Raw genomic sequence first — 22,456 nt, forward strand, 5'->3', positions numbered from 1 at the left:
TCTCAACTACAGTGTGCTTTCAGCTGGATTTCCTTTCTCTCAGTATCCAAACCACCATTTTAAGCTACTCCTGGAACAAAGGAATGTGGGCACGTGCTGCCCTCCTTCAGCAGGCACTGTGGCACCCCTTGTCATTTCCCTCAGGGAAGAACCTGCCCATGGAGCACGTGGCCAAGGAAACTGTCACCCTTCAGTTCACATCGCTGCTGCCTCCTGGCAGCCTGCTCATGTGTGCACACACCAAGGGGGAAGCACCTTCCCATGGGTAAGTGCATCCATAATTCATTCCCTCCTCCAGCATGGAAACTCCATTATTCAAAAGCTGGTATTGAAACAACAATCACATTCTTGGAAATAGCTCTTTCTCCTAAAAGTGGCAATGATCTTTTGGGAAAATCCCAGTCCAAGCCAATCAACCCCATGATTTTTCAGTGGAAGTAAATCCGTGTAAGAACTGTGTTATTTCCTGCAGGTAAATTCTGAGTAGGTACTGTCCCCTAAGGGCTTTGCAAAACTTTATGGAAAAAATGGTAATAAGAAGAATGGTAAAAATAAACAGATGCCCTGAACAAGTTTTTAACTTGGGGAATTTGATCATGTTTATTATTGTAGAAGACGGAAAATTAATTTTACCATTATTCTGGCTGAGCCAGACACCCTGATTTAGTTATGCCAAGTGAGTGCATTTTCATAATTAATGAAATTGAGCTAAAAAAGCATCTTTATCCTCTTAGTTCCATTACTCGCTTCAGACTCCTTTGGACTGATGTGAATTCTCAAAAATGTCCTTCAATACTGACACAAATAAAAAGAAATTCTAAGGCAAAGGATGAATAAAAATAGGGGTTGTGAGCCACAAATTTCTATGTATTAAAAAAAAAAAAACCATATCTTCACTTTTATTGCTAAATAATAAAGAAATATTGGCAAAGAGCAGAGAAAATAATAATAAGTAACAGAAAGAATAATTAAAAATTGTTGATCTCGGTACCTCAGTCGTCCTATTCACCATCATCTGATGCAGCATGGTTTGGGAAAAAGAGGAACAATATTAAAGACTGCCCGCAAAACGAAGAACTATGTTGCTTTTTCTGAAATGAGTTATTCTGTTAATTATGGGAAAAGCCATTCAAACATGCATTAACTTTAAACACAACCTATGTTCCCATGGGCAATAAACCAGTACCCTATTTAATAGGGAAGCAGTGATTCTGCTTCCCTTCCAGTGGCTTTTGGTTTGCAAATAATGGGAAAGGGTGGTTACCAAAAAAATGGGCGGCATAACTAAAACGTGAAGAAATGAGCACTTTGTAGTTACTGTGCAACTTAACACCACAAACATAAAGGCATTACTGGTGATACTGATGGGGCGAGTTGTCCTTTCCCACCGGAGCAGCTCCGTTTCCCCATGAAGATGCAGGGATGTGAGGAGCTGTCCCAGGGACCCGTTACCTTGGACTGCACGTCAGCGTTGTGGTCGTTCTGCAGCAGCAGCGCCGCCGACTTGGTGTCGTCCTTCCTGGCAGCGATGTGCAGCGCCGGCAGCCGCACCTTGCCCTTGGTGTCATTCTCCAGCAGGATGGCCACGGCCTGGTTGTGTCCCTGCTGCAGTGCCACAGCCAGAGGGGTGAAACCGTCCTGGGGGGCAGGAAACAGGGGCTGCTCAGCGCAGCCAGACGGCCCCGGGGAGCCGCGCCGCGCCCTTTGCGCACACCAGCTCAGGGAGCGCATTCCCAGCTGTTTTCCGTCTCTGCGCTCCATCTCCAGGGATGTGAGATTGGAGGCACAACATTTTAACTCTTTCAAACACCTTCAAAAGGCTTTTCAAACATCTGAAATGCTTTGAAAGATCTTTTACACTTCAGAGTAGTCTTTTTTTAAGTTGAGTGCAAGCAAAGGATCATTCTACAGCATCTCTCTTAATTACTTCTCATCTTAAAATGGGCCACAAAGCATATTTTTTGCACATTTTTGGTAAATTTACTGAGCACTGAACAGTGTCACTGTGAAAAATACAGAGAGAATATGTTTTTGAATATCTCACATCTCTGCAAAAAGGAAGAGTTTTAAATGCATTTGCTGCTGTTCCCATTCCAAGTTACACATGAACTGTGGAAAATATCACATTATTTATATTTTTTGGAAAAAGAAAACCAGAAAAATCTCTTTGCTTGTCATTCATAGTTTTAGCTTTGTTTCCAAATTAGTTTGAAATTGTCTTGGTCCTCCACATGTGCCTGGGATGGCCAGTGCTTTAAAATCTATGATAACATGATAGCAGCTTGCTCTCCTGGCTGAAGTAATAGACTATCAGATATTTCATTCTGATTTCAAACTGAACCCTTGCTCTAGTCATGCATCCTCCCCAAGCACAGGTGTGCTCTAACCACATGAGAGATGGGACAGCACTGCTTTGGAATGGGATTATGGAAAGTTGAGAGAAGAATAAAGGCCAAGTTAGGAAGGGATGAGAGCTAACATATGTTGAAAGAAACATCTGAAGAATTGCCAAGGCATTTTTTCCCCTCAGTAATGAAATAACTTTCTCTCCCTTTTCGAGCTGTGGGTAGGTGCATTGTAACAGCAATACCGCTGTGGCTTCTGCCTGTAATAGAGATTAAATTCTGTGCAGTGAATTAAAAAGGGAGGAACAGCTGACAAAACAGCTGAACTGTAAAGATTATTCTGAGATTGGGGCTACATAAGGTGTTGAAATGGCTTAATACATTTGCCTTTTGCCTCTGGGAACATGAGAACAAATCCTGGATTAGACACTCTGAAACTGAGCTCATCCTTACTCTCCTTTTTTATCTGCACATATAGAAGTGTGAGAGGAAATGAAATACATCCAAAGGCAGTGCAAGTTTCAGGGTTTCAAAGACAAGTTCATCCATTTGATTTGCCCCATTTCATCTTGCACACTTCTCTAGAAGGACACAACTCTTTCTGCATTGCCCCTCCTACTGGCCCTGGAAAGCATGGCTGACTGAAGCTTTGGAGACAGCTTTTCATTTCCTCGCCTCCCATGAGGAGGGCCAATCTGATGCCAGACAGAAGGACCTCCTCCCTGTATTTCAGCAGCATCCACAGTTCAGGCTCCATCCTACCTTACTGAATGTATCATTTCTTCACCCCATTAATGAGATGAACTCTGGGCATGTATCAAAACAATGGTGGCTCAGGCCTTCTTTCAGGAACACTCACACAATCATGGAAACTATCACCTCAGCAAGACCTGAACCTAAAACTGACCTAGTTGGCAATAAAGAGATCAAGAACCTTTAGTTTACAAGCTACAGAGTAAAAACTGACCTTTCTAATGGCAGAAGACAAACTTGGAGTCAGAGTTAGAGTAAGAATATTTTTTTCTCCTCCCTGCCTTTTTTTTAGTAAAATCAAAATACAGTGTGAGTTCTGCGGATGTCTGCATTCAAACAGAGGCCACATGAATTATAACCTTCTCACCCTCACAATTCCTGTAAAATGAATGAATTCCCAGCCAGCAGAAGTTACTGGGAACTGGCTGCCAGCAGGTGACTGTGGGCTGTAGCAGGGCTGGGCTCACGGACAGCCCCAGTTCCACCTGGCTCCTTCAGAAGGAGTGTGTTTCTGCCACGTTGCCTGGCAATCATATGGGATTTTGTATTTCAGAAAGCTGACATGTAACGTGATCGTCACATCTACAAAGGGATTACTTTATGAGCTGTCATCAAACAGCACAGTATCCACTGAGAGAAGGGACAGTAAGACAGCTGTTAACACTGATAGCTTTGAAGGGAAGGAGAGGGAGCATAAATGCACCCACATTTCAAATTCATCCACTCGTGAAGGCGATCCAGAAAGGGAATCCTGGACAGGATAGAGAAAACAACAAACATGAACAAAAGCTCTGGCCAGAGAGTTTTGCTCTAACTACTTCTCATGGCACATCCACATCCATAGAAGAAACAGGAAGATGACACACTGCAGCACAGAGCCTGTTCACTCACTCCCTTGGCTGGAACAAAGAACATTTGGGAGAAAGAGGAAACAGAATGAGCATGGTCCTAATGACCAAGGAGTTTTCTCCATTGCCCCTAAATACCCCTCATACGCAGAAGGAAACTTGTGGGATTTAGTTCCTCTTGAGATGGAGTCTCCTCTCTCCAATGTAGGTGTCTCTCTGCTTGCACAGTGCAGGTTTACAATCCAGATCCCCAGTTAATACCACCCTTCTGCCTATTTACACCCACATGGTCCAGCAATAGAAATAAAGTGTCTGTGGAGAAAACAGTCTGCCAAGCTCATTGATGCAATCCTTGTTAGCCTTTTGGTTTCCAATTTACACAGGTCACAGCCAATAATGAATACTCACAAGTTACACCAAGTCACAAGAGAGCCTCAAAATCAGTGTAACTTAGGGGAACAGCAGCAAGAGGCTGAAGTAGGTGACCTCCCAGATTGTTCTGTGAATCCACCACCACAGAGAGCCTCACCACTTCTGAATTAAACTAAAATCCCAAAGAACCAGGTGCTGAACATGGTTGGACTCAATCTGATGTCTTTTCCAACCTAAACACCTCTGTGACTGTAAAAGGAAGCTTGCTAACAGCTACCTGTTGGTTCCAATTGACACAAACAAGCCCTCTGGACATGGTCCACACAGTTCTGACTTCCAGTGATCTGAACACATAGGCAAAGAAAAATAAGAGGAAACCCCCTCACCTCGGTAGCTGTGCTTTGGTTGGCTCCATTCTCCAGGAGATATTTCACCACCTCAATGTGGTTCTCTTGAGCTGCCATGTACAAAGGAGTAAAGCCATTCTAGGAAGGATACAGGAGAAAATAGTGTCACTTGGAAGTTATATGTACCAACAATAAAGAACCACAAATGGATACATGGTTAAAAATGCATTTGTGTTCTTGTAATTGAATGTAAGAAGAACAACCTTGTATTTTTCCCTTAATAAAGTCATGTTCAATGCCATTTAAACCCACAGAACTCTCCATGCTTTCACATTCATTTTCCTCTGACATATTTTAAGGAAGCAATGGACACACCAATTATTAATACAGCTATTCCTTGCTGATAATGCTCAGAGATGTAAAGCTGGCAATAAACTTTTATGAAAGCTGACTGGAAAGCAAGAGTTTCCTCCATTTATTACATTTACTTAACTGAAGACGTCATCGTCTGGAGACCATGATGTCCATACCTTCTGACAAGCTCAGTAGAGATGGCAAAGGCTTAACATACTACATAAAATTTTGTAATACATAAAACATTGCAAAGCATCCAACATAAAGGAACTCAGCCTTGCAAAGGAACAGCTGCATTCCTGACCATACAGAAGGTTCAGTTACCATGTCATTAAAAACGTACATTAAAATGACCTGAATTTATTAAAAGAATTTCCTCTGGGTAAAATGTAATTTACAAAAAAATATTCTAAGTCAATCAACCTACAGTAGAAATGCGAGTTCTTCCTTCACAATAAAGTATTTTAATGCAAACAATTGTAATTAATTACCTACAAAATCTTGATGAAAGAAAGGCATGGAAGAGAGCTGTCTGTCTGATCAATAATTTATTTCTAAGAGGTTTTAGGTTTTCTAAGAAGACCTCAGAAAATTCTTCAATATTCTGTGGATTACTATGTAACATAAGAGGACATGATCACCTATACTCCTGGCTTGAAATGTCCATTTAACTAGAAAATAAGCCATAAACTAGACTTCCAACATGCAACTTATTTGATTTTTTAGTATCTTGTGTGCCGTCGCACTGAATGACAGGGTTGTGCATTCACATAAGCAACCAAAATTAATACAAATACAATGACAACCAAAAATATTGTTTCAGAGATGCCAATATTATTCTTTCTAGGAAACCTGCTGTGAAAACATTCCAATAATTTCCTAATGAAATGAAATCTCATTTTTCAGTTACTAGATAATACAGAGATTGTAGAACTGATGTCTTTACAATCCCCCTCTATGTTTACAAATGCAGAGGAATGTTCAGGCAATAAACATAATTTATGTTGTGGATGTCGGATGATAACTGTCATAAAAGTTGCAGCAAATCTTTTAATGCTGCTTTGTATAATATTCTGGCATTTCCATCACAATCTTAGGACATAGAATTAAAAAATGGCACCCAGAGAACACTTAACAGCAGTTCAATGCCAAAACTGGGGGGTTGTATTTTGAGTGGCTTTGCACAGGAGTCAGTTATTATCCAATATTCTCAGAAAATATTCAAATTATGGACTCTTATTATAGTCACAGATAGTATGACCAACATGGTCCGCAGGTCCATCACACCACAGGATCATCATTTGAAACTGTGCTCAAAAGACCTAGAAAGGCAATTTAGTAGGGGTAAACACAAATTTCTGCATTTCTGCTGGAAAAATAAACTATGCACACAGGGAATGATAAGTTAGAGAAGAATTCTGTAGAAAAGGCCCTGAAGGTCACAGCAGTCTTCCACAGACTGGTCACTGGTCAAGGAGCTCATTCTGCTGTAATAAAGACAACCCTTGCACTGGCATAAAAATGTATCTCCTTAGGGAAGCTATCTTTCTTTGACAAAAGACTAATAAATGGTGGTGTTCTAGCTGGAAAGGGCAAAGTGAAGGAAAACAGTTTTAAAAGGGAAGGGAGAAAATCTGTTCTTCATGATCATGATGCCTAAAATGAAATAAGCAGAGTTTACAAGGCAGCTGGAGGGGAAATTCAGGTTAGACATCAAGAAAAGCCTCTTAACAAGAAGGTCAGGCTGACGGGCATCTTTCCTCCTCCCAAATTGCTGCTAAAACCAGGCAGCAAACTGGAAGCACACAGGACCAGCCTCTCCCATATTCCCTCTGGGGCAGGAGCTGGGGACTCAGGGACCTCTGGTCTCCTGGCTGCTCCTCAGACAGCTCTTATCAGGGAGGGGGAGATAAGAGATCCCATCGTAACATAAAATGAAGGAAGGTTGTTCACCAAGTAACTGGGAAGGTGTAGGGGATTGCCAAGCAGAGGCATGAGCTGGAAGAGGGAATTAGGAACAGACTGGGTTGTTTTCCATTGCAGTTGTAGGGAACAGCACAGAGGAACCTGCAGGTAACTGAGCTGGCTCTCTGTTCCAGCTCTCCTTCCCACTCTGGAAAGAACCAGCGCGGCAAACTACAAGGGATAACTCATAGTAATTTTCCACTCACCTCATCAGCATTTTAGTGGCAAGGTCTAATCTTTCAAGATTATAATCCATGCAGTTTGTAAAATCCTTCTAGCTCGGAATATCACAAGGATCACACCCACTGAATTAGGTGAATATGACAACGTTCAAGCCACAGTAAATCAATTTGCTTTAAAGCTTTGAAGAATCTTATTTTTTTAATCAACTCAAGTCCCTGGTTCTGGAACAGAACTAGGACAATAAAGCCTGGATTAGGAGATGATAAACAATGTGTACATGACTCCATGACCTTTTAATACCAAGAAATACTAAATGTTTTTCTACACAGAGATCCAGAAGAGTGCCCATTTTATCATACCTGTGGTATGATCACACCTGAAACTAGAGCAATTAGGAGAAAAAAATCTTGCACATAAAGTCATAGTATCTTTGTTTTCCTTCAGGCTTTATTTATAGTCTGAAACTACTGCATATATTTTGTTAAAATCTGGCTCTTTTTGGGAATTACAGCATGTAATGTGTGAAACTGCCTTTACCAGACATGCTGGGAAAGATTTCCCTGAATTTCTCCCCCTGGCAAGGTCAAGCCTGACTTTGTCTGCTGGCAGGGAGAAGTCTGCTTTCACAGTCTGCTTTCAGTGAAGCTCTGGTTTCAGAGCTTCTAATTGCAGCATTCCCAACTGCAACAGTCCTGGCTCTTGGCCAGGAAACTCCTATTTTAGGATTCCCAATATGCTGCTCTCCTTGGCAGAGCTGTGCCCAGCAGGATGACATGCTAGCCCTGCTGGAGCTCTTCCTTCTCCCCTGGCCACTGGACCCCCGGTGTTCCATCCTCCTCCCACCCACATGGTTTCTGGGATGTGTCTGTCTCTCTCCTCCACAGCAAGTTTTTCTCTCTCTCAGCCAGTCCTATTCACATATCTATTCATTTCCTGAATAGAAAACCAACAAAAACCAGATCCCTCCCTTAGTTTCCTTTTGTCAATCTAAAATCCCCTTCCCAGTTTCTCGGCTTTTAGTTACTTCTATTCTGCTTCTAGAGGTATGTCAAAGCCCAAAATCCCATAGCTCCCCAAACTAAAGAAAACATTTTCCCTTGACTTTCGTTTCACTGTGCCAAAGTGTTTCCTGCTGAATCCCTGACATACTGGGAAATTATTCTCCATGGCCATACTGCAAGGGACATCAATTTCTCCCCTTACCATGTGGAATGGGACTCAGCAAGTTTATTGGGACAGTGGTGGGCACTTTTTGTTTCAATAAATTTCCCTTTAGTTTATAGTCCCATACCATCCAGAATTAAAGGAAGAGTACCAAATTTGACCTGGAAAAGGAGAACTGCACAACATTTTTCTTTCCTGTAAAGCCCAGCTGTGCTATCATGTTCTGTCTGTATGTTTAGATTTGGTGCATCATCTGAAAAATCAAAATTAATTGTGTAATGATATATAACATTCATTTCCCAACAATGGTTTCATCAGAGTATTCCTGGTAAGGACAGAATACTCCAATTTCATTACCCCCACAAATGGGTACTGCAAGATGTTTACTGCTATAATATAAAGTCAGAATGAGAAATTATCCCTAAACAGAGTATATTTCATACTCCATTCTTTCTACTACATTCACTGATTTACTGGCTAATTGGAGAAAATGAGTAGCTCTCAAGTGATTCTTCAAGCTATTAATGTAAATTGGCAAGTCTATATATGACTCAGAATTTGTATCATTAAATTGTCCCCAAGCCCTAATGAAGAACACAGGCTGAAGAAGCAGAGGGATTATTAGAGTATTGACAAAATCATGCAGTTCTATAGCTTGGTGAAGGTTTATTTTGTGGTAGGCTTGCAAGGAAGCAAGGTTCCTCTTTGCATGCAGTACTGAACTGATAGCTGTGGACTTTAGTGTCCATATACTTATGGTATGCATATACCTTATGTCCATATATATACAGGAATAGACATATATATATTCATACTGATAAGAAAATGAGAGAAAATAGAGATTTATAATCTCTACATTTTGCCTATTTGAAGAGGATTCATGAGAGCCATCAATGTATCCTTTGACTAAATAGTTACCTTAAACCCAGATGAACATAACTATTTTATTTCATAGGGCCCCAGGAACTGTTTAAGATCGTATTGGGTGACAGATTACCAGGAAAGAGAAGAAAACTGGCACCTCATGCTATGTTTTACATACAAATGCCCATTTCTACTTAGTTTTACTCAATAACAACAGATACTGACATGAAGAATGAGACAAGAGTGAGACAAGCTTAGATTATTCATCAAACAGCTCACACACATTAAAAAAAATCTGTGTGACTCATGGTCTTGTGTAAAAATACTGTTTCATGCAGTAAGGTCATGAACATTTGGGGGTTTTCAAGTTCAAGACCTGTTTCAGGGTTTTTTCTGTTCTTCAGAATATTGCTCCCCTTCAACAAGAACAGCAAGTTCCTGACCTAAATCTTTATTGAGCAACAGACAATTCATCTGTTTTCCCCATTTTCTACTGGTACCAGTCTAAACCAGTGACACCTAGGCCTCAATAGTTCTACCTGCAGGCACTGCTTCCCTTATCCCCGTTGCCAGGAATCTCTACAAGAGAGAAAGTACCTCCAGCAAAGGTTATTCTACTTCAAACAGGAGAAAGTTAGGCAGGGAAGGAAAAGAACAGGAGCAGGGGGCACAAACTGAGCATCACTTTTTCACTATGAGGGTGACCAAGCACTGGCACAGGTTACCCACAGAGGCTTTGGAGTCTCCATCCTTGGAAATACTGAAAAACCAGCACATATGCCTGGGCAGCTTGCTGTGGGTGACATTGTTTAAGCAGAGGAGGGGACAAGATGAGCCCCAGAGGTGCCTCTTCCATCTTCAGGCCTTCTTGGGATTCAGTGAAAAATCCTCCAACAATCCAAGCAATAAACTAATTCTAATCACTGAAATACAAGGGCGACAAATAAATGCAATCTGCAAGCTAAATTCAAAGTATATATCTCGACAGAACCATCAATATCCCAATTCTGGGAACTTTGCTCAGTGCATTATGCTCAGAGCATTATTTCCAGCCAGTCTATAAATAAACTCTTCATAAGAGGATTATATCTGAGCAGAAGAGATTCTCTGTATAAAAGGGTGAATTAAGGATAGATAGATCAATGTACCTATATTAATTGTTGAAGTCTCTTTTTTGTTGCTCTTAGCTTACATCAAAATCCAGAATTTTAACATAGCAGTAACTTTAACAATTATTCACCTTCATTTTTCTTTTCCATTAAAATATATTTTCCATGAAACAGATAATTCATACTCTTTTTCATGAAAAAACATCTCATAAATAATTGAACTATGACATCTATATTTACATTCAATCTAACAGCAACCATGAAATTTGTGAAGATAAGGGTATAAGATATAGGGAAATTAATATAATTTAATTTTAGGATGCCTAAGGAACATAATTTTGACATACAGTCAACAGAAAGGGGGCTACTCTGAAGAAAGATTGGGCTTATTCAAATCAAGAGCTCCTATATCCACATTATGAGAGAGATTCAGTAAAAACACCTTTTAGACACATCCACAACCAAATTAAACGCTGTGGATTTCTGATGCAAGCACCACATATTTTCAGAGCAGAATCTTTCCTCCATCGTTCCAAGTGAGCAGTACATTATGTATTCACTTGCCTGGGCTATCATTTCCTTTGATAACAAAGCTGGAAAGTGCTAGTAAGGATGACACAGAGATTAGATGTAAGTATCTGTGCACACAGAAGTGCAGGATGTAGAGTGGCACACCCTAAGGGGGAAGCAAGCTACTGTACTCTGACCTGCTGTAAAATCCCCCAGCAAGCGTCAGCCAATCATTTAGATGACAATTCCTGCATCCATCACACATGGCAGATGCTGAGGCCTACCTTCAGCTGTCTCACGAATTCTCTAGTAATATAAATAGTATTTGCCACTCTATACTTTCACCACCATGACAAAGCCTATGGATAAATGATGCTGCCTGGGCTGCGACAGACTTGGCAAATTCATTCATGAGGGATCACCCAGGACTCCAAGAGCAGCACTATGTGTATGACTCCTGCTGCCTCCCCACAGCAAGGCCCCTCTCTGGGGAAGTGTCAGTCAAAGTCACTTCCAAGCCCAGATGCTGAATTTAAAGAGCACAAATATTCTATTTCAGCAGCTTCAAATATCACAATTTCTTTTCCTCAAGAACAGTAAAGTAATAACAGTGCCCGAAACACGACCAGGCAGAAATCAAGATGCTCTATGCTCTGGAAATGGCATTTTTACACCAAGGGAGCCTGTAATAGAAAGGGAGGTGATGGAGAATGATGGGATGAGAACAGATTGGTCATGCCCAAGAAACCACCACCCTGATACTGGGCACAGGTGAGGGCCCAAAGGCTTAGTCAGGGAAGAGTCTCAGATTTGAATCTGGGCACTCATCCAAAAGTGCATTTGGAGTTTGCCTTCTGCAATATGGTAAGGGAAAAGCAGTCCTGAAAGCATTCATTTTTTGTGTGTAGCTGAGAGCTGGAAGGAAGACAATGCTGCACTAAAAACAACAAAAAAAAGATGTTTCTATGTATTTGGTTGTGGCTCAGTCATCCTCACACTCATAAATATACCTGGCCAACATTTGCACTGCCTGGTTCTCACAGTCACCACTGCATCATCCCAGCAGGGGAGAGAGATGATGTGGTGGTCTGCTGAGCCCTCACCTTTGGCCTATTGTGTTCCTGCAGCCTCCTATAGGTTATATGCTCTAAGAATAAGTGTTATTGACTGAAAAAAAACACTTCTTGTTTCAATCAGAATCTTTCCATCTGGACCATTCATCCTTTCATAGCAGTAAATTGACTAAGATATACTGTAAATATTTTCAGTTTGTTCTTAGTCTTTGCTGAAATATTTGGGTTTTTTCATTCTTTTCTTTACTTTTGTATTACTTTTGTTTACATCTCCCAAAATCCATATAATCCTCCAGAAGGCCTTTCTTTCCCCTCCAGTGAAAAAAATAATGGGCCTACCCCTTTATTACATTAGCAATCACCAACTGTGGCCCCTCTTGATGCACAGCAGCTAAAAATCTGCCTCTCTAAGTATACTGATATAAAAGCAGAAAGCCCTGTTGGTGGGATTAAAACCTTTTGTCATAATGGAGTAGCAAATACTCTGCAAAATGTGCTCCATTCCAAAAGTTAGATTATCCTTACAACTCATGGGGAGAGCAATCCCTGGTAAAGCAAATCCCAGGGCATCCTGACAAAGACAAGCTGATCACTTCTCTGAGAATCACCTAAATCCTCCCCTTGCTTTTGTAGTCACACGGAACGTGGATGCTCACTGAGCTTTTATCCCTCCTTTTGGGAGCACACTTTGGGCTTGGAAATGTGCTGCTTCTAAGGATTGCCTTCCATCTGATGAGAGGTCTGAATAAGAATGCTTGAACAGTCACTACAGCCTCTCCTGCATGTTTACCTAGGAAGTGGTGACCAAAACAAGGGCAAACATAAAGCAAAAATATTGCTTGGCTAAAGTGTTCCCAATGCTCTTAGAGCAGGATATCGAGGAAAGGAAACCAAAGGGCTTTTAAATAACAAAATCAGCTTGGGGGAGGACTGATTTATCTAATCCTGGCTCTCTGTATCTGGGTCACTTTAAATAATCTGATGATTAAAAGGTAGCTCCTCCTTTCGTGAGGGCCCCTATACAAAGCAGTGGTCAAAATACAACCTGCATTAATGGAGAACACATTCCATTGTAAACTCAGAGGCAGGAATTTTAAAATTGAAGGGAATCACTTCTTCCTTAGGCAACTCCAAGGTATGACAGTTCCCTTACAGTTCCCAAACAGGAGCAGATTGTATTTCTTCATTGTGCCTTCTACTTTTCAGCTTTGTACCTCAATCACATGGAGTTTGTCAAAGTGCCTCATCCTTGGAGGTGCATCTCTCCACAGGAGGCTTTTCCTGACCTTGTGTGGAATGGAAGAATGTCAGGATGGACCCATTCCCTTAGGAAGGCATGGTCAGGACAGCTCAGCATCATTGCTGCAGGGACAGTCTACAGGTACACTCAGTTATGAGGATGGCTGCAGTCAGGCTATCAGCACATTTGGAACTGATTTAACATTGATTTCCAGTGATCAGACATCTCTGATGCCTGTACATGAGTCAGATGGTCCAGGATGACTTAAAGAGAAAGCAACAGGGACAAATAGTAATTTATCAAAAGAAAGAGTTGGAATGACTAAATCTGGTGTTATTTCTTCCACCTGGAGAAAATTCAAGTACTCACATAAGAATTCCTAATATGTTGAAAAGGAGAGAAATTGCAGAAATAGTTTTCACCTGATAATAACCTGTCTAGGTCTGCTCACTGAACTATGTGTGGAATCAACCAAGCAAAGGGCTTATAGATACCCATGATATACATATAATTACTATTTAATTTTTTTAGCAAAAGATGCCTCTAACTGAGCAAAAAATTCCACACTTGTCCAGTTCTAGATGGAAATATGCCAGCAAAGAGCAGCATCTTGTAGACCTTTGGCCATTCTGGGTGTGCCCTTGCCCCAGCCTTTGCCTGAAGATGTGAGCTCTCAAACGGCATGCACGCAACTGGAAGTGGAGTCACTCAATTAGTAATCACTGTGCAATTAGGCTTCATTTCAAAATAGAAATTACTTCTCTAAAAATAGCAGTGATGACATGTTAGCTCAAAAGGAACAGAGTTTTAAAAAGAGGAAGATTAACAAAATAGCAGCTCTGAAGGCCAACAAAAAACTGAAGGGCAAAGCAAAGTAATCTAATAGAAACCCAAAATCTATAAAATCAGAGCTCAGAATGCTTAACAGCCTCAGATAGCACAGATGGGGTTTGTAAAGCCAGTGGTTACAGTGGGTTTAATAGCATTTCCTGAGATAATTCCATTATTTGGCTGTTGCGAGGAACTGGAAAATGAGTGTGGTGTTTCAGATGTCATTGCTTGTAAGTTTTGATAAAGGCCAGTGTTTTTAGGCAATTTAATGGAGAAAATGAAAGGAAAAACAATAAACTGAACAAGCTCAAGTTGCAACTACTCTTTATCTACCAGTTCACCACCAGAGAAGAAATTTTGTCACTAGGGGAAACTGTCATCACTGAAAACAAGAATTGCCTTGACAGATACTGAATTCTTTAAAGAGGAAGTGATGCAGCAACCAGAGTAACTCTCCTGGCACTAAATCACTACAAGCAAATGGCATTTCACAGGGGCCTAAAAAAAATAAAGTGTGAAATAACAGAGATATCAAGGAGAAGATGCAGTATACCCTCAATAGTAACAACTGTGGCTAAAAGATTTAAGAGTGACAATATGGCACCTATTTTTAAAAAATAAAATGAGGGAAAATATAAATATAGGAAGTTGAGCATTTCAGTTATAATTTCTCACTTTTGAATTGCATTTTACCTTTAGTTTGTATTTTTGTTCATTTCTCATTTTCTCAATTAAGCTCTTTCCTATTTTTCTTCTCCGTTTTTTTATCAGTGACATGTTTCTAGACAAGAAAACCTGAGATTTTGAGAATTCAAGCACATTCTGTTCAGTCATTCTTTTTTCTTTTTCCCCATCTAACTTCATATTTTTCTTTTTAACCAGCTGTGGTTATGTACGTTCGAACCTTACTTCATCTGCTATGATAAACCACGTCTCTTCTTTATTAATTTTAGAGTTTCTGGTTTTTTCCTCTGTAACATTTATTTTCTATGACATGTGATTCTTGACACATCAATGCAACCTTGAACAGATTGGCAGCATTCACCAACTTCATTCCATTCATGGAGCATTAAAAAATTACTTTATAATTAAGGGACCCCTTCCACTTTGGCAGTGGCAGCAAGAGCCTCTGAATATCTCCTGCCTGAAGCAGCTCTTATCCATCTCTTCTGGAAAAGCACATCAGGCCAGAAGGACACAACCCAAAGGCCCCAAAGCTGGATGACACCACATTAAGGACTCCCACTCCGGGTCAAGTCAACAGGACTTGTTTAATTAAGACAACAAGGCACAAAGGCAGGACATCTGTATCCCAGCAGTTCCAATCCATCCAGCCTGGAGGGAACCAGTGAGCAGTAATGGGGAAAATGTCCTCCATCAGATTAACTCAAGTCAAGTAACAAATGCCTGTTAACAGCTCTGTGTACATTACACAAAGCATCTAGTGCTAACAATAAATGTCTTTAAAACTAGAATACTATAAAAAAATAATACCCATGAACACATCTTTGAAACCTAATTGAATTTTCTTTTTTTAATTTAGCAAACCTTATTTATTTTTTCTGCATAAGGAAAAGCCCTTAGGAAGGTTTTTGAGGTGTAATGCTTCATGAAAGTATTATTTTTAACAGTAATTTCTCTTACCATGCTCAAAACATTAAAGACTTTTTTTATCCTCTATTACCAATGAAAAGGCTGATAAATGTAAGAAGAAATCATCCAGCTTGCTTATTATGAAAGGAGTTTGCTAAAGGGAATAGGGCATGGCAAGCAACAGATCATCAGCTGTACTGGGAGGGCTGTTCCATCATTTTGGGGCAAAAAGCGTAATAAAGAATATATTTTTTAAATCTTGGAGTCAGCCAACTTAAAGTTTTTTTCAGTTTCTTTCTCTTGTCTTAAAATATTCTAAAGGAATAGACAAACATTCATTTTGTAAAGCCATTTATTCATCTCCTGCTCTCTACTTACCTTACCCTGCCCATGGTGAATGTGTAACATCAAACAACAGGAAACCCTCCAGCTGCCAGTTTCCCAGGTCTGGGTAAGCAAGGTGTGGAGCTAGTGCTAGGAAAATGGTTTTTTTGGGGATGTCACCAGCCAAGAGCTTCAGAACAATGCAATTTCTTTATTATCTATACCATCTGTTCAGCCCCTTATAGCTACAGACTGCCGCTATAATTAAGGCAGCATTTACAGACATTAATTCAAATTATTTATTGGATAAATGGTTCTTAATCCTAATCAAAGGAAATAATAGGTAAGGGACACCATCCTGTCCTCTGGTGTGTTTTGGAAGACCAGACAAGTTTCATGTCAGTGGAAACAGGAAAGCAGTTTTTACAGTTGGTTTTCCTGCCAGGACAAGGTGATTTTCCCCAGTTCAAATGTACACCATAAACTTTTGATGAAAACTCTTTCTGATCACATAAGGAAGGAGTCTGGAAACCTGGAGTAAGTTATCTGCAAATTTTTAGCCAAAAAAAAAAAAAAAAAAAAAGCAACTGTACAAATCAAGCCCTTGAGAAATTATCTTCTTCGTTACTGTTCACTAAATTCCACTAAAATACAATATTTATACACTTTGGAATCTTGTAGGAATTCCTAGCATGCTTCTATAAGTTGTTTCAGAAATTTTTCTTTCACCAACAATAGGAGTTCCTGTATCACATAATGAGCATGTAATGACTTCAATTCAGTATTTACTTTTATTCTACTTACAAGAGAATGCCTCAATTTGCTTGATTTGTCAGGCTTCGATGTTTAGAAGCAGTTTCTAATATCTCAGATCTTATAAGAGCACACCAAATAACTTTTAGAAGTGGGAAGGGAAAAGAGCATCATACCTGAGACTGTGCATTAATATTGGCTCCTTCCTTCACCAGAACCTTGACAACTTCAGCTTGTCCTGCTAAGGATGCAATGTGCAGGGCTGTATTCCCTTTCTGTCAGAAGGAAGGGGAAAATTCAAGTTATTATTATCCTTCTTCAGGAATCATTTCAATCAGCAGGTTTTTATAGCATTCATGTGCCCATGCCTGCCTGTGGAAAGGCTAAAAGGAAAACTCTTACCCCACAGGTGTTTTTTCCACTGTGCCCATGGGTGAAAAGCCTCTGGATATGATAAAGTCCATTATTGATTTTCATAGATTTGAAAAAATCTACTACTTGGAGCTATACTAATTCTCCTTAAAATAAGGAGGACCTGTCACTGGAAATAAGGAAAATCGGGCATTGCTAAAAATTTCTAATGCTCCCCCTGTATTATACTACAAATTATATTTTCTTCTTCATTTACTACCAGTGAGCTTCAGCAAAGACAACTCCTGGGCCATAACAAAAATAACAGTTTAAATATCAGTGTGGTATTTACATTATTCTCTTATTTTGTACTTTTTGGGGGGTTTGTCTACATTTCTCACATGCATTGAATAAGCTTAGAGACATGCATTGATTACCTTAGTGGCAGAATCCACAGCTGAGCCTCTTTCCAGCAATTCCTGTACCAGTCCCACGTGGCCTTCCTTGGCTGCCAGGTGCAGAGCATTGAGCCCATTCTGTAAGCACAAGGGCCAGATCCATTACAAATATCACATACACATTCCTACCTCACCCTGGGATAAGGAGAAGATTAGGAGCTGGAATACCATTACATCTCTTAGCTGACTGTCTGCATAAGTCAGATACTTTGGACATGGCTGTTAAAGCTGGGGCTCTGTGGGACAAACTTATCCCATAGAATTTTTCTCATAGCAACAAATTAATAAAAAAAAACTGTATTTTGTGAGTATCCAGAACAGATTCCTTATTTTCATATAACTTCCCATTATCACAGACTACTACCTTGGGTATCACCCATAGAACCCAGTATTTAAAAGCTTGAGTGTATTTCTGCCTTATTTTACTGTAACCTTATGCAGCCCTGCTGAGGTTCTATCAGTGCTGAGAAACCACAGGACTTAGCCAAATTACACAGGATGTGTCCACTCAATCAGGGTTATTCCATGCTGACAGAGCCACCCTCAGCCCTGGTCTCTCCTCTGGGACAACTCGTATCAAATAGAAACCTAAAAGCACAAAGAGGCTAAAATGGCTGTTGATCACTTTTGACTTGCAAACTGATCCTTGATCTGGCACTTCTGCTGCTGTCTGATGAGCACATCTTCACTAAAATTCGAGGTTTTGCAATCTCAGTCAAAAAGGAAAAGAGAATTAATTAAATAAAAACTAGGACTGTTGAAAAGGTAACCTAAGAAAGTCAGCATTTAAATCCTCTCTACATTAAACAGGAACAGGATACTTTATCCTATATAAATTCCTGCCATGGAAACTTGATCTCCTTCTTCTTAGTACCCCCTTCCACTAAAGGAAAAAAAATGAAATTGCAGTCTATTGTAGCTGAATTGCCAACCTGTTTTTCACAATCCTAAGGTATTTTTCATGCTACATCAGGCAGGTGACAGTGACAAATACTGCCATTCCCTCCAGCATTCTCCTGGTTTCCATATTGTAGGCATCAGGAGCAATGCTCAGGTGTTTGAATAACCAGCAGCAAATTCAGCGCTGTGTAACTTTTATCACTTTGCTTGTCTCTGAGTAGTTCAGAGTCATCTTAATTGTGAAATAAGCAGGCAACTTTCTGGGTCTTATTTGTCCATTCACAGAGGCAGTTGGAGCCTGTAATTCCCAGCAAGATTTTAAAGCACTTAGCACTTCACAGGAGGTATTTGATGGGAGTGGGTCCAATGGCTTCAGACAAAGCAATCCAAATGCATTTCTGCAGCAGAGGCAGATTTTGTGGTCAAATTCAGAAGTGGAAGTATGAGAAAAGCGAAGGAACTAAAGGAAGGCCAGAGCCACAGGCTGCCAAAAGCAGAGGAACACCCTTCTGCAGCCTGGTAGTTAGGAAATGTTAATGAGAAATGTGGTTTCAAACCCCATTATGTGGGAAAAGCAACAGCAACCAGAACATCCTTATTCCAGAGGAAACACTCCCACTACGGAGCTGCAGAGCCCAGGGGTATGAGTAGTGCCATGCCCTGGTCAAGGATAAATCCTCAGCCAAAAATATATGGTGACCATAATCGCTATGATGAGGAATACTGCACACATCAGGGAACATTTTGCAGGCTGAACATGTTTCAGAAAGCTTTGATCTTTCTTGGTTTTTAACCTCAACTGAGTATCAACTAACCATAATTACTACCTACAGTGGCTGAGAGCTTTGAAATAGTATTTTGTGGGGAAATACACAGTGTTCTCCTCATCATTTTAGAACAAAGACCTGTCCTCATCTCTGATCTCACAGATTCTGTCATCAACACTTTCCATGTGAAACTGAAGGGCAGCTTGTCCTCACAGTGTACACAGCTGATGTATTGCTGTGACATGTTATTAACCTTCCTCAGTCTTTGGGAAGAAACAGCAAAGAAACTGCAAATTCATGGCCCATAAAGATCTCTGAATGCAAAAGGATGAGGATAAGCCTCTGTTTTAGTTTACCATGTGCCAAAATATGGAGAGAGTAAGGCTTGTCCCAGTGCTTAATCTGTAAAAATACTTGTATTCTTACCTCTGAGTCATGTATTTGTTGATGTCACATTATGCACCTGAAAGTTGTTATAGCTGCATAAATTCAGTTTCTTTGCAACACGGGACTTCTTTTTAATTAATTTAATTAATTAATTTAATTAAAATGAGTAAAATTAACAGTTGAAGTCCAGTAAAAAGCTTACAGGCAGAAACTCTAGCTTAAAAAATAGGACTATAGACATTCAAATTCCGTAATTCCTTAAATAAAGCAAGCTGGGGTAAGCAGTAGCAAGTTCTGCACTTTAAATGCTGAGGGCCAGCACAACCAAAGCCTTAAAGCAACTTTTGTTCTCTTTCTCCCTAATCAGAACCAACGCTGCAATTATTTCCCAGCCCACGTGGCTGATCCCTGCTACTTCTGATGATGGAATCTCAGATTTAATCAATGCAACTCCTCCGTTCCTGTCAACTGGATTTTTGTAGTTCAGAACAACAAACGTTTCTGACATGTCCCTTTTTCTCTCCCCTGCCCACCAAAAAGTTGGGGAGGGTGAAATTAGTTGTCTGCTAAGCAAAACTGTGCTGCATAAGGACAAAGCCTGCATGTGCCATAACTGTCATTCTTTTGGAGACTCCTTGGTACTTTTAACTCTCATAAAATAATGTAATTCTAAGACTTTCAAGCTGGTCCTTGTTCCCAAGTGCTTCCCTGCAGTACCTGATTCCCTCAATTCTCTTTCCCCTCTACCACTGAGGCAGAGATGTCAGTGCTTTCTATCCCAAGGAGTGCTATAAACATGCACATACCACTGACTGCTGACAGCACTTCTTGTGGTGCCACCCTGGGTGTTTTCACCACACGGGAAAAGTCCAGGCATTTCTTGGACATCCTAAAATTGTCTTATTTTAGGCTGGTCCAAGGTCAGTCACTTATTCCCCATAAGACAGCTAGTGACACTGCTTTTGTCTGGAATTCACCCAAAAATATTCCCTGCTACTTCTGCCTTTGTATTCAGTTGCCTCACGGAGCAATCCTCATGCAAGGGAAGCTCTTCCATCACTGCCTGGTTCAGCATCAGTCCTGCTGTGCCATTTACTCCTTCTGGGACATCACCCAGATCCAACAGCTTCTCCCATTCCCACCTAACCCTGTTGTGCCAAAGCAAACTGACACCATGGAAAAGCAATGTCTTGGCAGAGTATCAGATCAACCTGTAGTTCAAAGGACGTTTTAAATCAGCCAAGTCAGAGCTCTGTGGTCTTTTAGACCCTTCCCTCTAAGCTCAGCTCTAAGTGACAGGTACAGACAATAACTTGGCAGTCCTAGAAAGCTCAGCTCACTTTCTGCTGGTGAGACTTAGTGAGGATGATAAAGAACTTAACATGTAGAAATGGGGAAAAGAAAGTGTTTGAAGGCAGTGGGGGAAAGGTTCTATGATAACAGCCCAATAGCAAAGCATAACTTCAAAACACAATGAAAATTAAAAGACTTTTGTGACTAACTCTGTATGGTGGTGCTAACTCCTTTTGCCAGCAGAAGCAGAAACTAGAAAGCAATACCACAGTCTTTGTTAAGCTCAAATACTTTTCTCTCTTTAATAGATGGCTCTGCTAACTGTCCTCTGAATAAATCTCTTGGGGAAGTAAAACGAGCATGTGGCAACCTCTTTTCAAGAGAGGTTTGGGAAAGGGCACATCAGAGAGCTGGGCATGGCTTTCTGAAGTCCAAATGTTTGTGGAAGTTTTCCCTAAAAATATCATAAAGAAATTAAGTGGACGCTGGGAAAAAAAAGAAAAACATTATCAGGTTATGAAAAATTCTCCCTTTATGTTGCTTTGTAGTCTAGTAAGTCAAGAAACTGAATTAACCTAGAGAGTGACATCAAATGTGGTGCTGCCGACCTCATTATGCTACAGTGCTCCTTCAGACTAGAGCGGGCACTGCTGGGAGAGGCAGAGACTTTCCACTTGGAGGGAAGGAAGGGGGGAGTAATTAACAGCTGTGCTCTGTCCCACTGTCACTGAAGGAACAGAGACCAACCAAATTAAAAAGAAGTCAACAAAATGAGAGCAAAAGCCAAACTGACAGAAATTTGAAAAGCCTTGGAGCTGGAGGCCCTCAAAACTACCTAATACTTTAACCCTGATCTAATCAAGGCATTAGACAGAAGACTTTTCCAAAGCAAATGCCAACACTCATTGCATTTTCCCTTCCAAGACATCACCTTGAAAACTGACAGGTCTCCAAAGATGAGATGGAGAAATGTTGCTTTATGTTGCCTTTGGATCCCCAATTCAGTTTCAAATCTGAGCAGGCAGCTGATGAATTCTCAGAATAGTCAGACTTTGGGCTCTAACTCTTGCTGAAACCTTGGGCTGCACAAAGGCACAGTGTAACATCGGTTTTGCTAAGTAACATTTCAAACATGATGCAGGAGCAAGTTGTTTTCTCTTGCTACATTAAGTAGAAACAGTAGCCACATCCTAAAAAATTACATTTGTAGCATAGAAAAACAGCTTTAAAGGAAACAAGTATTTCCAAGGGCTCTTGCTTATCCATCCTGTAAAATACAAGGAATTGGATTTTTTAAGGGACTTTTCATAAAACTGGAGAACTTTGTCCCCTGATATTTCTAACTCTCTCCAGAAATAAACAGAATTGATTTATGATTTTCAGAATCAGTGCTTGGCAATTCCATAATAAGTGAACTTGTTATGATGATAGCATCCAACAAAGTAATATTTAATTATTAAATATATAATTGTTTCCTTAACTACTCTCTGTGTTCAGTACATCCAGAAACATTAAGCTTCATCATATTCTGGCAACAGTTGTGTTGGGAAAATACTTTGATTATCTGTAAAAACATAAAATTCCAGATCTGAGAAAAAAACATTGTAACTGAAGAAAGAATCTCCTGGTGTTCTCTCTATTCAGGAAAGCTTATATTTAACATTATGTAAGG

General features: G+C 40.3%; 1 protein-coding gene across 21 annotated transcripts in view; it reads right to left on the minus strand.

Moving 5' to 3' along the window:
- ANK2 (ankyrin 2) overlaps positions 1 to 22,456 on the minus strand; it is a gene marked incomplete at its 5' end in the record, with an annotated part of 231,179 nt that overhangs the window by 90,498 nt on the left and 118,225 nt on the right. For all 21 annotated transcript variants that reach the window (XM_083862155.1, XM_083862139.1, XM_083862137.1 and 18 more), the window contains 5 exons: positions 992 to 1,015; positions 1,453 to 1,638; positions 4,705 to 4,803; positions 16,805 to 16,903; positions 17,417 to 17,515. In XM_083862155.1, the coding sequence (XP_083718281.1) occupies positions 992 to 1,015; positions 1,453 to 1,638; positions 4,705 to 4,803; positions 16,805 to 16,903; positions 17,417 to 17,515 (507 nt within the window). The remainder of the gene's footprint in view (positions 1 to 991; positions 1,016 to 1,452; positions 1,639 to 4,704; positions 4,804 to 16,804; positions 16,904 to 17,416; positions 17,516 to 22,456) is intronic.

Source organism: Zosterops lateralis, assembly GCF_965231275.1.
Source record: "Zosterops lateralis genome assembly, chromosome: 5".
In the NCBI taxonomy this organism is placed as follows: domain Eukaryota; kingdom Metazoa; phylum Chordata; class Aves; order Passeriformes; family Zosteropidae; genus Zosterops; species Zosterops lateralis.